At 43.7% G+C, this 15,059-nt stretch overlaps 1 protein-coding gene across 7 annotated transcripts in view; it reads right to left on the minus strand.

Annotated features, from left to right (window-relative positions):
- The window catches only part of LOC103033028 (uncharacterized), a 72,101-nt gene that overhangs the window by 43,629 nt on the left and 13,413 nt on the right, over window positions 1–15,059 (minus strand). For 6 of the 7 annotated variants that reach the window (XM_049469365.1, XM_049469368.1, XM_049469369.1 and 3 more), the window contains exons 18-39: window positions 14,548–14,639; window positions 14,393–14,418; window positions 14,249–14,270; window positions 14,112–14,139; window positions 13,896–13,965; window positions 13,283–13,435; window positions 12,873–13,087; window positions 12,616–12,716; window positions 12,292–12,410; window positions 12,015–12,185; window positions 11,663–11,694; window positions 11,456–11,553; window positions 11,071–11,096; window positions 10,950–10,971; window positions 10,716–10,743; window positions 9,497–9,575; window positions 9,247–9,402; window positions 8,859–9,067; window positions 8,660–8,748; window positions 8,203–8,321; window positions 7,890–8,057; window positions 26–57 (exon numbers count right to left, since the gene is read on the minus strand). In XM_049469365.1, the coding sequence (XP_049325322.1) occupies window positions 26–57; window positions 7,890–8,057; window positions 8,203–8,321; window positions 8,660–8,748; window positions 8,859–9,067; window positions 9,247–9,402; window positions 9,497–9,575; window positions 10,716–10,743; window positions 10,950–10,971; window positions 11,071–11,096; window positions 11,456–11,553; window positions 11,663–11,694; window positions 12,015–12,185; window positions 12,292–12,410; window positions 12,616–12,716; window positions 12,873–13,087; window positions 13,283–13,435; window positions 13,896–13,965; window positions 14,112–14,139; window positions 14,249–14,270; window positions 14,393–14,418; window positions 14,548–14,639 (2,055 nt within the window). The remainder of the gene's footprint in view (window positions 1–25; window positions 58–7,889; window positions 8,058–8,202; window positions 8,322–8,659; window positions 8,749–8,858; window positions 9,068–9,246; window positions 9,403–9,496; window positions 9,576–10,715; window positions 10,744–10,949; window positions 10,972–11,070; window positions 11,097–11,455; window positions 11,554–11,662; window positions 11,695–12,014; window positions 12,186–12,291; window positions 12,411–12,615; window positions 12,717–12,872; window positions 13,088–13,282; window positions 13,436–13,895; window positions 13,966–14,111; window positions 14,140–14,248; window positions 14,271–14,392; window positions 14,419–14,547; window positions 14,640–15,059) is intronic. The other variant, XM_049469371.1, reaches the window with a different exon arrangement.

Genomic DNA, 15,059 nt, shown 5'->3' on the forward strand with positions numbered 1-15,059 from the left:
AGCAAAAAGAATATATAATACATACATGAGTTTATGGGAGGAGCATGGTATCATTTCCTGTGGAACACAAACATAATATTACATGTGTGTAAAGGAGTGTAAAGCAGTGTAAAGCAGTGTAAAGTGTGTGGAGGTGTGTAAAGGAGTGTAAAGCAGTGTAAAGGAGTGTAAAGGTGTGTGGAGGTGTGTAAAGGAGTGTAAAGCAGTGTAAAGGTGTGTAAAGGTGTGGGGAGGTGTGTAAAGGTGTGTAAAGGAGTGTAAAGCAGTGTAAAGGAGTGTAAAGGAGTGTAAAGTGTGTGGAGGTGTGTGAAGGAGTGTAAAGGTGTGTAAAGTGTGTGGAGATGTGTGAAGGAGTGTAAAGGTGTGTAAAGTGTGTGGAGATGTGTGAAGGAGTGTAAAGGTGTGTAAAGTGTGTGGAGATGTGTGAAGGAGTGTAAAGGTGTGTAAGGTGTGTGGAGTTGTGTAAAGGTGTGTAGAGGTGTGTGGAGGTGTGTAAAGGTGTGTAAAGGTGTGTAAAGGTGTGTAAAGGTGTGTGGAGGTGTGTAAAGGTGTGTAAAGGTGTGTGAAGGTGTGTAAAGGTGTGTGGAGGTGTGTGGAGGTGTGTAAAGGTGTGTGAAGGTGTGTAAAGGTGTGTGGAGGTGTGTGGAGGTGTGTGAAGGTGTGTAAAGGTGTGTAAAGGTGTGTGGAGGTGTGTAAAGGTGTGTGGAGGTGTGTAAAGGTGTGTAAAGGAGTGTAAAGGTGTGTGGAGGTGTGTAAAGGTGTGTAAAGGTGTGTGAAGGTGTGTAAAGGTGTGTAAAGGTGTGTGGAGTTGTGTAAAGGTGTGTGAAGGTATGTGGAGGTGTGTGGAGTTGTGTAAAGGTGTGTAAAGTGTGTGGAGGTGTGTGAAGGAGTGTAAAGGTGTGTAAAGTGTGTGGAGGTGTGTAAAGGTGTGTAAAGGTGTGTAAAGGTGTGTAAAGGTGTGTAGAGGTGTGTGGAGGTGTGTGGAGGTGTGTAAAGGTGTGTAGAGGTGTGTGGAGGTGTGTGGAGGTGTGTAAAGGTGTGTGGAGGTGTGTGGAGGTGTGTGGAGGTGTGTAAAGGTGTGTGAAGGTGTGTAAAGGTGTGTGGAGGTGTGTGGAGGTGTGTGAAGGTGTGTAAAGGTGTGTAAAGGTGTGTGGAGGTGTGTGGAGGTGTGTAAAGGTGTGTGAAGGCGTGTAAAGGTGTGTAAAGGTGTGTGGAGGTGTGTGGAGGTGTGTGAAGGTGTGTAAAGGTGTGTAAAGGTGTGTAAAGGTGTGTGGAGGTGTGTGGAGGTGTGTAAAGGTGTGTGGAGGTGTGTGGAGGTGTGTAAAGGTGTGTAAAGGTGTGTAAAGGTGTGTAAAGGTGTGTGGAGGTGTATAACAGAATGTAAAGGTGTGTGGAGGTGTGTGAAGGTGTGTGGAGGCATGTGAATGTGTGTAAAGGTTTGTAAAGTGCGTAAAGGAGTGTAAAGGTGTGTAAAGGTGTGTGGAGTTTTGTAAAGGTGTGTAGAGGTGTGTGGAGGTGTATAAAGGTGTGTGGAGGTGTGTGGAGGAGTGTAAAGGTGTGTGGAGGTGTGGGGAGGTGTGTAAAGGTGTGTGGAGTTGTGTAAAGGTGTGTAAACGTGTGTAGAGGTGTGTGGACGTGAGTAAAGGTGTGTGAAGGTGTGTAAAGGTGTGTAAACGTGTGTAGAGGTGTGTGGAGGTGTGTGGAGGTGTTTAAAGGTGTGTGAAGGTGTGTGGAGGAGTGTAAAGGTGTGTAAAGGTGTGTGGAGATGTGTGAAGGAGTGTAAAGGTCTGTAAAGTGTGCGGAGGTGTGTAAAGGTGTGTAAAGGTGTGTGGAGTTGTGTAAAGGTGTGTAGAGGTGTGTGGAGGTGTGTAAATGTGTGTGGAGGTGTGTGGAGGTGTGTAGAGGTGTGTGGAGGTGTGTAAAGGTGTGTGGAGGTGTGTAAAGGTGTGTGGAGGTGTGTGGAGGTGTGTGGAGGTGTGTGGAGGAGTGTAAAGGTGTGTAAAGGTGTGTGGAGGTCTGTAAAGGTGTGTGGAGGTGTGTGGAGTTGTGTAAAGGTGTGTGGAGGTGTGTAAAGGTGTGTGGAGGTCTGTAAAGGTGTGTGGAGGTGTGTGGAGGTGTGTAAAGGTGTGTAGAGGTGTGTGGAGGTGTGTAAAGGTGTGTGGAGGTGTGTGGAGGTGTGTGGAGGTGTGTAAAGGTGTGTGGAGGTGTGTGGAGGTGTGTAAAGGTGTGTGAATGTGTGTAAAGGTGTGTGGAGGTGTGTAAAGGTGTGTAAAGGTGTGTGGAGGTGTGTAAAGGTGTGTAAAGGTGTGTGGAGGTGTGTAAAGGTGTGTGGAGGTGTGTGGAGGTGTGTAAAGGTGTGTGGAGGTGTGTAAAGGTGTGTGAAGGTGTGTTAAGGTGTGTGGAGGTGTGTGGAGGTGTATAACAGAATGTAAAGGTGTGTGGAGGTGTGTAAAGGTGTGTAAAGTGTGTAAAGGAGTGTAAAGGTGTGTGGAGTTGTGTAAAGGTGTGTAGAGGTGTGTGGAGGTGAGTAAAGGTGTGTGGAGGTGTGTGGAGGAGTGTAAAGGTGTGTGGAGTTGTGTAAAGGTGTGTGGAGGTGTGTGGAGGTGTGTGGAGGTGTGTAAAGGTGTGTGTAGGTGTGTGGAGGTGTGTAACAGAATGTAAAGGTGTGTGGAGGTGTGTGAAGGTGTGTGGAGGTGTGTGGAGGTGTGTGGAGGTGTGTAAAGGAGTGTAAAGGTGTGTAAAGGTGTGTGGAGTTGTGTAAAGGTGTGTAGAGGTGTGTGGAGGTGTGTGGAGGAGTGTAAAGGTGTGTGGAGGTGTGTGGAGGTGTGTAAAGGTGTGTGGAGGTCTGTAAAGGTGTGTGGAGGTTTGTGGAGGTGTGTAAAGGTGTGTGGAGGTGTGTGGAGGTGTGTGGAGGAGTGTAAAGGTGTGTAAAGGTGTGTGGAGGTCTGTAAAGGTGTGTGGAGGTGTGTGGAGTTGTGTAAAGGTGTGTGGAGGTGTGTAAAGGTGTGTGGAGGTCTGTAAAGGTGTGTGGAGGTGTGTGGAGGTGTGTAAAGGTGTGTAGAGGTGTGTGGAGGTGTGTAAAGGTGTGTGGAGGTGTGTGGAGGTGTGTGGAGGTGTGTAAAGGTGTGTGGAGGTGTGTGGAGGTGTGTAAAGGTGTGTGAATGTGTGTAAAGGTGTGTGGAGGTGTGTAAAGGTGTGTAAAGGTGTGTGGAGGTGTGTAAAGGTGTGTAAAGGTGTGTGGAGGTGTGTAAAGGTGTGTGGAGGTGTGTGGAGGTGTGTAAAGGTGTGTGGAGGTGTGTAAAGGTGTGTGAAGGTGTGTAAAGGTGTGTGGAGGTGTGTGGAGGTGTATAACAGAATGTAAAGGTGTGTGGAGGTGTGTAAAGGTGTGTAAAGTGTGTAAAGGAGTGTAAAGGTGTGTGGAGTTGTGTAAAGGTGTGTAGAGGTGTGTGGAGGTGAGTAAAGGTGTGTGGAGGTGTGTGGAGGAGTGTAAAGGTGTGTGGAGTTGTGTAAAGGTGTGTGGAGGTGTGTGGAGGTGTGTGGAGGTGTGTAAAGGTGTGTGTAGAGGTGTGTGGAGGTGTGTGGAGGAGTGTAAAGGTGTGTGGAGGTGTGTGGAGGTGTGTAAAGGTGTGTGGAGGTCTGTAAAGGTGTGTGGAGGTTTGTGGAGGTGTGTAAAGGTGTGTGGAGGTGTGTGGAGGTGTGTAAAGGTGTGTGGAGATGTGTGAAGGAGTGTAAAGGTGTGTAAAGCGTGTGGAGGTGTGTGGAGGTGTGTAAAGGTGTGTGGAGGTGTGTGGAGGTGTATAACAGAATGTAAAGGTGTGTGGAGGTGTGTGGAGGTGTGTAAAGGTGTGTGGAGATGTGTTAAGGAGTGTAAAGGTGTGTAAAGTGTGTGGAGGTGTGTAAAGGTGTGTAAAGGAGTGTAAAGGTGTGGGGAGGTGTGTAAAGGTGTGTAAAGGTGTGTAGAGGTGTGTGGAGGTGTGTAAAGGTGTGTGAAGGTGTGTATACGTGTGTAAACGTGTGTAGAGGTGTGTGGACGTGTGTGGAGGTGTTTAAAGGTGTGTGGAGGTGTGGGGAGGTGTGTAAAGGTGTGTGGAGTTGTGTAAAGGTGTGTAGAGGTGTGTGGAGGTGTGTAAAGGTGTGTGAAGGTGTGTAAAGTTGTGTGGAGTTGTGTAAAGGTGTGTAGAGGTGTGTGGAGGTGTGTGGAGGTGTGTAAAGGTGTGTGAAGGTGTGTAAAGGTGTGTAAAGGTGTGTGGAGGTGTGTGAAGGTGTGTGAAGGTGTGTAAAGGTGTGTAAAGGTGTGTAGAGGTGTGTGGAGTTGTGTAAAGGTGTGTAGAGGTGTGTGGAGGTGTGTAAAGGTGTGTGAAGGTGTGTAAAGGTGTGTAAAGGTGTGTGGAGGTGTGTAAAGGTGTGTGGAGGTGTGTGGAGGTGTGTAAAGGTGTGTGAAGGTGTGTGGAGGTGTGTGGAGGTGTGTAAAGGTGTGTAGAGGTGTGTGGAGGTGTGTAAAGGTGTGTGAAGGTGTGTAAAGGTGTGTAAAGGTGTGTGGAGGTGTGTAAAGGTGTGTAGAGGTGTGTGGAGTTGTGTAAAGGTGTGTAGAGGTGTGTGGAGGTGTGTAAAGGTGTGTGAAGGTGTGTAAAGGTGTGTAAAGGTGTGTGGAGGTGTGTAAAGGTGTGTGGAGGTGTGTGGAGGTGTGTAAAGGTGTGTGAAGGTGTGTGGAGGTGTGTGGAGGTGTGTAAAGGTGTGTGAAGGTGTGTGAAGGTGTGTAAAGGTGTGTAAAGTGTGTGGAGGTGTGTAAAGGTGTGTAAAGGAGTGTAAAGGTGTGTAAAGGTGTGTGGAGTTGTGTAAAGGTGTGTAGAGGTGTGTGGAGGTGTATAAAGGTGTGTGGAGGTGTGTGGAGGAGTGTAAAGGTGTGTGGAGGTGTGTGGAGTTGTGTAAAGGTGTGTGGAGGTGTGTAGAGGTGTGTGGAGGTGTGTAAAGGTGTGTGGAGGTGTGTGGAGGTGTATAACAGAATGTAAAGGTGTGTAAAGGTGTGTAGAGGTGTGTGGAGGTGTGTAGAGGTGTTTAAAGGTGTGTGGAGGTGTGTGGAGGTGTGTGGAGGTGTGTAAAGGCGTGTGAAGGTGTGTAAAGGTGTGTGAAGGTGTGTAAAGGTGTGTGGAGGTGTGTGGAGGTGTGTAAAGGTGTGTAGAGGTGTGTGGAGGTGTATAACAGAATGTAAAGGTGTGTGGAGGTGTGTAAAGGTGTGTGGAGGTGTGTGGAGGTGTGTAAAGGTGTGTAAAGGAGTGTAAAGGTGTGTGAAGGTGTGTAAAGGTGTGTGGAGTTGTGTAAAGGTGTGTGAAGGTATGTGGAGGTGTGTGGAGTTGTGTAAAGGTGTGTGGAGGTGTGTAAAGGAGTGTAAAGGTGTGTGAAGGTATGTGGAGGTGTGTGGAGTTGTGTAAAGGTGTGTGGAGGTGTGTAAAGGAGTGTAAAGGTGTGTGAAGGTGTGTAAAGGAGTGTAAAGGTATGTGGAGTTGTGTAAAGGTGTGTGAAGGTGTGTGAAGGAGTGTAAAGGTGTGTAAAGTGTGTGGAGGTGTGTAAAGGTGTGTAAAGGAGTGTAAAGGTGTGTGGAGGTGTGTAAAGGTGTGTGGAGGTGTATAACAGAATGTAAAGGTGTGTGGAGTTGTGTAAAGGTGTGTAGAGGTGTGTGAAGGAGTGTAAAGGTGTGTAAAGTGTGTGGAGGTGTGTAAAGGTGTGTGGAGGTGTGTGAAGGAGTGTAAAGGTGTGTAAAGTGTGTGGAGGTGTGTAAAGGTGTGTAAAGGAGTGTGGAGGTGTATAACAGAATGTAAAGGTGTGTGGAGTTGTGTAAAGGTGTGTAGAGGTGTGTGGAGGTGTGTAAAGGTGTGTGGAGGTGTATAACAGAATGTAAAGGTGTGTGGAGTTGTGTAAAGGTGTGTAGAGGTGTGTGGAGGTGTGTGGAGGTGTGTAAAGGTGTGTGTAGGTGTGTGGAGGTGTGTAACAGAATGTAAAGGTGTGTGGAGGTGTGTGAAGGTGTGTGGAGGCATGTGAATGTGTGTAAAGGTGTTTAAAGGTGTGTGAAGGTATGTGGAGCTGTGTGAAGGTGTGTAAAGGAGTGTAAAGGTGTGTAAAGGTGTGTGGAGTTGTGTAAATGTGTGTGGAGGTGTGTGGAGGTGTATAACAGAATGTAAAGGTGTGTCGAGGTGTGTGGAGGTGTGTAAAGGTGTGTGGCGTTGTGTAAAGGTGTGTGGAGTTGTGTAAAGGTGTGTAGAGGTGTGTGGAGGTGTGTAGAGGTGTTTAAAGGTGTGTGGAGGTGTGTGGAGGTGTGTGGAGGTGTGTAAAGGCGTGTGAAGGTGTGTAAAGGTGTGTGAAGGTGTGTAAAGGTGTGTGGAGGTGTGTGGAGGTGTGTAAAGGTGTGTAGAGGTGTGTGGAGGTGTGTGGAGGTGTATAACAGAATGTAAAGGTGTGTGGAGGTGTGTAAAGGTGTGTGGAGGTGTGTGGAGGTGTGGGGAGGTGTGTAAAGGTGTGTAAAGGAGTGTAAAGGTGTGTGAAGGTGTGTAAAGGTGTGTGGAGTTGTGTAAAGGTGTGTGAAGGTATGTGGAGGTGTGTGGAGTTGTGTAAAGGTGTGTGGAGGTGTGTAAAGGAGTGTAAAGGTGTGTGGAGTTGTGTAAAGGTGTGTGAAGGTATGTGGAGGTGTGTGGAGTTGTGTAAAGGTGTGTGGAGGTGTGTAAAGGAGTGTAAAGGTGTGTGAAGGTGTGTAAAGGAGTGTAAAGGTGTGTGGAGTTGTGTAAAGGTGTGTGAAGGTATGTGGAGGTGTGTGGAGTTGTGTAAAGGTGTGTGGAGGTGTGTGAAGGAGTGTAAAGGTGTGTAAAGTGTGTGGAGGTGTGTAAAGGTGTGTAAAGGAGTGTAAAGGTGTGTGGAGGTGTGTAAAGGTGTGTGGAGGTGTATAACAGAATGTAAAGGTGTGTGGAGTTGTGTAAAGGTGTGTAGAGGTGTGTGGAGGTGTGTGGAGGTGTGTAAAGGTGTGTGAAGGTGTGTAAAGGTGTGTGAAGGTGTGTAAAGGTGTGTGGAGGTGTGTAAAGGTGTGTAGAGGTGTGTGGAGGTGTATAACAGAATGTAAAGGTGTGTGGAGGTGTGTAAAGGTTTGTGGAGGTGTGTGGAGGTGTGGGGAGGTGTGTAAAGGTGTGTGTAGGTGTGTGGAGGTGTGTAACAGAATGTAAAGGTGTGTGGAGGTGTGTGAAGGTGTGTGGAGGCATGTGAATGTGTGTAAAGGTGTTTAAAGGTGTGTGAAGGTATGTGGAGCTGTGTGAAGGTGTGTAAAGGAGTGTAAAGGTGTGTAAAGGTGTGTGGAGTTGTGTAAATGTGTGTGGAGGTGTGTGGAGGTGTATAACAGAATGTAAAGGTGTGTGGAGGTGTGTGGAGGTGTGTAAAGGTGTGTGGCGTTGTGTAAAGGTGTGTGGAGTTGTGTAAAGGTGTGTAGAGGTGTGTGGAGTTGTGTAAAGGTGTGTGGAGGTGTGTGGAGGTGTGTAGAGGTGTTTAAAAGTGTGTGAAGGTGTGTGGAAGTGTGTGAAGGTGTTTAAAGGTGTGTGGAGGAGTGTAAAGGTGTATAAAGGTGTGTGGAGGTGTGCAAAGGTGTGTAAAGGAGTGTAAATGAGTGTAAAGGTGTGTAGAGGTGTGTGGAGGTGTGTAAAGGTGTGTGGAGGTGTGTAAAGGTGTGTAGAGGTGTGTAAAGGTGTGTAGAGGTGTGTGGAGGTGTGTAAAGGCGTGTGGAGGTGTGCAAAGGTTTGTAAAGGAGTGTAAATGAGTGTAAAGGTGTGTAAAGGTGTGTGGAGGTGTGTAAAGGTGTGTAGAGGTGTGTGGAGGTGTGTAAAGGCGTGTGGAGGTGTGTAAAAGTGTGTATTTACAGTGGAACTGGTGAGGGCGTTCAGAACTGCAGGCATTCTATGAGTTTCCGGAGATTCAACCAGGAAATCAAACACAGAGTTGATGACCTCGTCTGTGGAGTGATCAGGAACGTCCATCAGCATCACCTGAGCTACCTGAGAGGGACTAAGCTGGGACAGAGCCAGAAGCTGCAGAGAGAGAGAACAGTCATGATATCTGAGACTCCTGGTCAATTACGGTTGGCTATGACATCATAGTGACAAGTCAGGCCTTTTGATAGGGCAGTGGGGGGAGGCACTTTTACGCCCTCTTGTGGTAAGATGATAAACTGACCGGGTCAAAGAGAGGGTTGATGTTTATCAGATCTCTGACGGTCATTAGCTCAGAAAACGCCCCAAAGTTCTTCACCAGCCAATCAGAACTGCCGTTAGTGCTGGACACACAGCCCATGTCTGCAACACACAAATATATATATATAGCAACAATTCAGTGTATACTGTCTCATTTACACTGACTCATTTACATCAATTTATTTTAGTGACTCATTTATACTGATTCATTTATACTGACTCATTCACACTGACTCATTTCAATCAGTACATTTTTATTGAATTTTTATTGACTCATTTATACTGACATTGATACTGAATCATTTCCTTTGACCTATTCACAGTAACTCAGTGAAATTATCTAAATAGTTAATTTGGTTGAATGTGATTCGTTAATTTTATGTTTAGCTTTTAGACGTGCTGAATGAATAAGAGCAGAATCTGATGCTGCAGTGAAGTACCTGAGTTAATGAGCAGGACGGGCAGGAAGAACTCGCTGAGTACGGTAGGCGCGTCCATATAGCTGAAAAACTGACTGAACTCCTGAACACTGAAACCAAACACAGTAGAGTTACTTATACAGTATTACACCACCCAACCTCCACCAGGCTGAAAAGGGGTGGAGCTAAACTGCGTGAATGTGGTAAAGAAAAGCCTCACATTATCTGGAATGTTGGGCAGCTGAGATTTTTCCCCACAAGGCACTGGAGGAAGATGTAACGTACTGAAGATAGATATGGCCTCAGGGTGTTTCCAAAGATTGTGCTGATTAAAGCACCGTCATTCCATTGAACAGGAGTAAACCTGTCCAGCTGAACTTCTGCAATTATGCCCAGGACATTAGCTACAGCTGGGCTCCTCGGTAGAGGCTAGGACATAGGAACACCAGTATTAGAACAGAGGACCAGCTTGACCAAGTTTGTAGACCAACTAATCCAGCTAGACCAAGTTTATAAACCAACACTATCAGCTTTCCCATATTTTTAGACCACCATAAACAGCTTGATCAAGTTAATATGGTAAGCAGAGTGGAGATGAGAGGTATCACCTTATTGCCGGTCATGTTGGAGAAGAGGAGCAGGGCTTGGTCCAGTATGGGATAAGCTTTGTAGAACAGAAGCTTCCAGACCTCATTTGGGTACTCAGTGCTGTTGACGGTGCAGCTCAGTAGTAATGCCAGGTCTGAACTGCTGAACCCGTATAGCTACAAAAATCATAATTAGCATTTATAACACATTAATAAAATCAGAAAGTTTCTAAAGGCAGCAGGTAGAGGTGTAGGGTTAAAGGGGGCTGACCTGAGAGCAGGCATAGTTCTGTAGACTGATGGAACAGGAACCGTTATGAAGGTCCTGCAAAAGCTGCTCACTGGAAAATCTGAAATTTTGAAATAAATTATTATAACACTCACTTCCACATTTCTGCATTTATTAAAACACACACTGCTCACAGAATTAGAGTGAAAGGACAATAATAAATACGTTTATTTTGGGGAATCTCTCATGTAATTGAAAGGAGACTTCTCTTCTTATCCTGGATATAAGATGAGATTGAGAGGGTTGGGTATGGAGGTTCTACGGGTTCTGTATGGATCCTGCAGCACATTTACCCACAGATGTTGCTACAGCTGGGCCTGTAGATCCTGCAGCTCTACACTCGTAGGTTGAAGCTGAAGCTGAGTTCCAGCTGCTCCATAAATGCTGGATTGGTGATAAATCTGGAGATCTGCAGGACGAGGAAGTGCTGCAATCTGGTGGAGACTGTGTTCCTGGGAAACCCTTGCTGTGTGTGGGTGAACATTATCCTGCTATGAGAGGCAGCAACGCATGTGTCTGCAGGATGTTCTGCACAGATCACTAAGTGTTGCTCGTATCACTAGTAGGGGTGACTGACTGTCGTATAAGATGCTCCTCAGATCATCAATCACACCAGCAGTTTACAGTGTGAACTCTTCAGTCCACACCAGCAGTTTACAGTGTGAACTCTTCAGTCCACACCAGCAGTTTACAGTGTGAACTCTTCAGTCCACACCAGCAGTTTACAGTGTGAACTCTTCAGTCCAGCAGAAAGGCACAATTGAAGTAATGAAACCACTGGACCCATACTCAAACTTTGATTGTTGTCAAATCAAAAACATAACCTGGATTCATCACTAAAGGTGATACGGTTCTAGTCCATAACAATCCTGAGGTCTTATTCATGAATTCGCTGCAAAAAAATGGCGATGGTGGCAAAACTACCTTCCTGTTTGCTTAGTCCAGTGATTCCCTGCCTCTCAAAGTCTTTCAACTGGGCAAAATGTCTTCATAGAGGCATGTTTTAGCAGTTAGTGATCTCTCACCAGGTGGTACACTACCCAAACGTATCTCATGAGGTCTTTTTACAGGCAGCTGGGGAATCATTTACAAATCTTTGAGACATAACTGCATACTGAATCTTGATACAGACATATGATAAAAAAATTAAGTTATATTTTTTAAATTACATATAAATGAATATCAGTTGTTTTGTTCATACCTGTTGAATCCCTCACAGAGCTGCGTCTCTGTCAAATAATCAAGAGAAAAAAATGTTATAATTTAGCAAAGAATTAAGAAAATAATTACTTTATACATTTAAATTGATAAAATATAGAGCTTATGTACAATAAACATGATATCTAATATATTGACTGGATCCTAAAACCATTTTTGGATTACCAAAAAATCAAGTCAAGTTTTCAAGTCATGAATCAGTTTAACGTAGACTTACCATTAACGTGTGTGATGATGCACTGAAATAATTAAATGGGAAAATTATTAAATTATTAAACTGTAAAAATTTACATTTTTTTATTAAAAAAAATATTGAGTGGTGGATCTCAGAAACTTACTGTAGGAAATGGAGTTAGTACACATCCTGTAATGAGAAACATATACATCATAAATTATGATTAATAAAGGTGTTATTAGAATGTGTATAAGCATACAGGTTAGCACTAACATAACAAGGAAGTTAATCTACACATGATAGATGCTACACTAAATTAACTAAAAATAAATTCTGGTTTACACTGTTGTACTGGATGTCTAGTGCTGGTTTACAGCTCTCTGTACCTGATGTAAACTGGTATAAATTGGTTCATGCTGCTCTGCAGCTGAACTAAACTGGTTTAAGATAATTTATACTGGTCTGCAGCTAAACGAAATTGATTTAAGATTATTTATACTGGTCTGCAGCTGACTAAACTGGTTTAAGTTGGTTCATACTGGATGTACCTTGAGGAGCAGAGAGCTTCAGCTGATCCGCTAATGCTGAAAACTGGTATTCTAATTCCTGTGGAATGAAGGTTAGAGCCCAGAACAGCCTGTTGGATCTGAAACAGAAACACACCACTTCTGAATCTGGATTAAAATTAACAGCAGATTCTGCTCAATGTGTAAATTTACACTGGATTAAAAAATTAACTTTTAAGACTGACTTACATCACAGCGTGGGAGTTGCAGGGGATCATACCCTACAGAAACAGAGCAATAAACACATATTTTAGATTATTACACTCCACATGGGTGGAGCTTAATTGTTGTTAGCTGAATGGTTGAAGCTAAACTGCTGTAGGCTGAATGGGAGGAGATAACTCATGTAGGCTGAATGGGTGGGGCTAAACTCCTGTAGGCTGAATGGTTGTCACTAAACTGTTGTAGGCTGAATGGGTGGAGCTAAACTGCTGTAGGATGAATGGGTGGGGCTAAACTAATATAGGGTGAGTAGGTGGTGGTAAACTTATATATATGGTGAGTGGGTGGGTCTACATTGCACTGTGTAAAAAGGCGGAACCTTGTTTGAGAACATCAGAAGCTCTTGTATGACTTGAATAAGTTTCCAGGGTGAGGAACGCAGGAAGTCGAACACTGTGTTGATGGTGTCGGATTTCTCTGGAAGCCCAGGAAGATTCTCCACCATCAGCTCTGCTGTTTGTAGTGGAGTGAGGGACGATAGAACGAGCATCTACAGACACAGAGAGAGAGAGAGAGGTGTACAGATACATGAGTGTACAGGTGTGTGTAGACATACAGGTGAAAGAAGTGTAGGTGTGTAGATATGTGGTGAGTACCGGGTCAAAGAGAGGGTTGATGGTGATCAGATCTCTGACGGCCAGAAGTTCAGAAAATGCCCCAAAGTTCTTCAGCAGCCAATCAGAACTGCCGTTAGTGCTGAACACACAGCCCACATCTGCAACACACACACACACACTTAATTATTTAAATTTAATTTAAAAAGTTTACAATTACTCAATAACACTGATTCAATTACATTAACTTGTTTACACTGATTAATGTACTCCGACTCAATTACACTGAATCATTTACACTGAATCATTTACACTGAATCATTTACACTGAATCATTGGCCCTACATTGTGGTTCGTGGTGAGTACCTGTGCTGTTCTTGGTGAGGTAAGACAGGATGAAGCCTTTCAGAACTCTTAGCTTCTCCATCTGATCCAGGAGGAACATCTGATCACTAAACTCCTTCAACCTGAAATATAATCAATATTAGACCCCCACTTAGAATGAGCTCATCTTAAACCCCCACTCAGAACAAGTTAACCTCCAAACCCCACTTAGAACAAGTTTCCCTCTCAAACCCCCACTCTGTATGAGTATGATGTTGTAGTTGAGGAACAGGTCCTACAGGAGGTGGTAGGTGTTGCAGCTGAAGTTCTTGCTGCTGAAGCAGTAGAGCAGATCTGCTGAAGCGAAGGGTAAGAGCGGCTTCAGGACGTTATCGAACAGGTTGGCTATTACAGACACGTTCTCCCATTGGTCAGGACTGAATTGCTGCAGACGAACATCAGCAACTGCATCCAGCATCTCCGACACTGAGGGGTTGTTGACTGGCCAGGGCAGCTGAGGAAATATATAAATAAAATAAAACTCAGATAAAGATTATCAGGTCTAAAACACAACTCGAAAAAACTATAAATAACAATAAAAACAGCATTGAGTAAATATTTATATAAATTTACTTATTTACACTCATAAATTTACATGACTCAATAATAGGGTGTGTCTGTGGGCGTGGTCATAAGGATGGGGGTTTACCGCTCTGCTAGAGAAGATCCTGAGGGCGTTGTCCAGAACTCCGTCCAGTTTAGTGAAGAGGAGCTTCCACGTCTCCTTGTAGTAGGTAGTATTGCTGGACAGTGAACAGGTGAGAAAACTGGCCAGGTCCTGCGCTGTCAGTCCCGTCACCGCCTGCAGGACATTAGCAAAACAGATAACCAAAACTTAGCGCAAAAACATTGGAAAATGTTTCAATATTTCTTATTGACTTTAACATAAAGGTTCTAAACATACTTAAGGATTTATAAGAATATGGATAATTTGGACAAAAGTGACTTGCTGATTAATTTCTTATTGACTCATTTACACTGATTTGTTTACATCATCTAGTTAGGTTTGACTAATTTACACTGTCTCATCTGCACTGACTCATGCAGGTGAGTCAACAAAGCACAACACCTCTTCTTTTTCTTCTTATATTGTTTAATAAGTGACTCTTTTGGTCTGACCAAATTTTGGCCCCTGTGGTTTGCAACTTTCACACCAGCTGATTTGCTTTGAAAATGGTAGGGGTGAATACAGCCCAACACATGCATGTAGCATGTAGATAGATAGCAAGTTAGCTTCTTGGCTAACATCACTGAAGCCTCACCTGTGAGCATGTGGCCTGTTCCAGACTGGTGTTACAGCTGATGTTCATCAGTGGGTTAAACTGTTCAACACTGTGGAGATACAACACCATGTTACCTATTATTATTATTATTATTATTATTATTATTATTATTATTATTATTATTATTATTATTATTATTATTATTATTATTATTATTATTGTCCACAATAATGCACAGGTACACAGCTACAGTACCTGTAAACTCCAGCGCAAATCAGACTTTCTGTAAATAAATAAAAAAAAAACATTATATGTTATTAACATAATTAGTTTTTTTATATGTAAAGCATAAATCCAATGCTGAATCTGAAGTCCTAAAATATCCCACATACCGTTCACTGGAATTGAAAGACACTGTTGATAAAAAAATCATTAGTGTATTTATTCATATCCAGAAGCACAAATCCATAAATTAGTGATATATAATTTTTTTATTTATTATATTTATATATTAATAGAAATATAAAGATGTTTACTGTTGCAGGTGGCAGAATCAGACAATCTGCAAAAATAAACAAAGTAAAACATTACAGACTTTCTGTTATTCCATTCACTACTACTACTACTACTATTAACACTCTAAATTATTGCAAAGATTGTGTTTGCATTGTTTTAGTTCGTGTGTGTGTACCTGAAGGTGAGTTCAGGCTGAGTGTGTTGATGGCATCGTGTACAATCTTCTGTATCTCCGGAGGAACAGTAGCAGCGTACAGCCTATTCAATCTAATCAGTGATACATTACAGGATCAATCAAGCTGATCATAATCAATCACAAGCAATATTATGTTTGGTAATTCCAGTCAATATATGTGCAACTTATAGTGTTGACTTTAATGTATAGTTTGTGGCAGGCATGTTACCTGTGCCAGGTGTGCTGCCTGAGTCATGTATGTTCATTATGCTAGATGTGTTACTGAATGAGTGTCAAATGTCTGACTAGTCTCTTGCATGTTGCCTGGGCCAGTTGTGTTACCTGCATCATGTGTATTCACCTGTGCCAGGTGTGTTACCTGTGAAAAGTGTGGTATGTGTACCAGGTGTGTTAGCTGTTTCAGGTATGATACACGTCATTTTTTTTCCCTGTGGCACATGTGTAACCTGTTTCAGGTGTGTAACCAGTGTCAGGTGTGTTACCTGTGTTAG

Source organism: Astyanax mexicanus, chromosome 21 (genome assembly GCF_023375975.1).
Source record: "Astyanax mexicanus isolate ESR-SI-001 chromosome 21, AstMex3_surface, whole genome shotgun sequence".
Lineage (NCBI taxonomy): Eukaryota > Metazoa > Chordata > Actinopteri > Characiformes > Acestrorhamphidae > Astyanax > Astyanax mexicanus.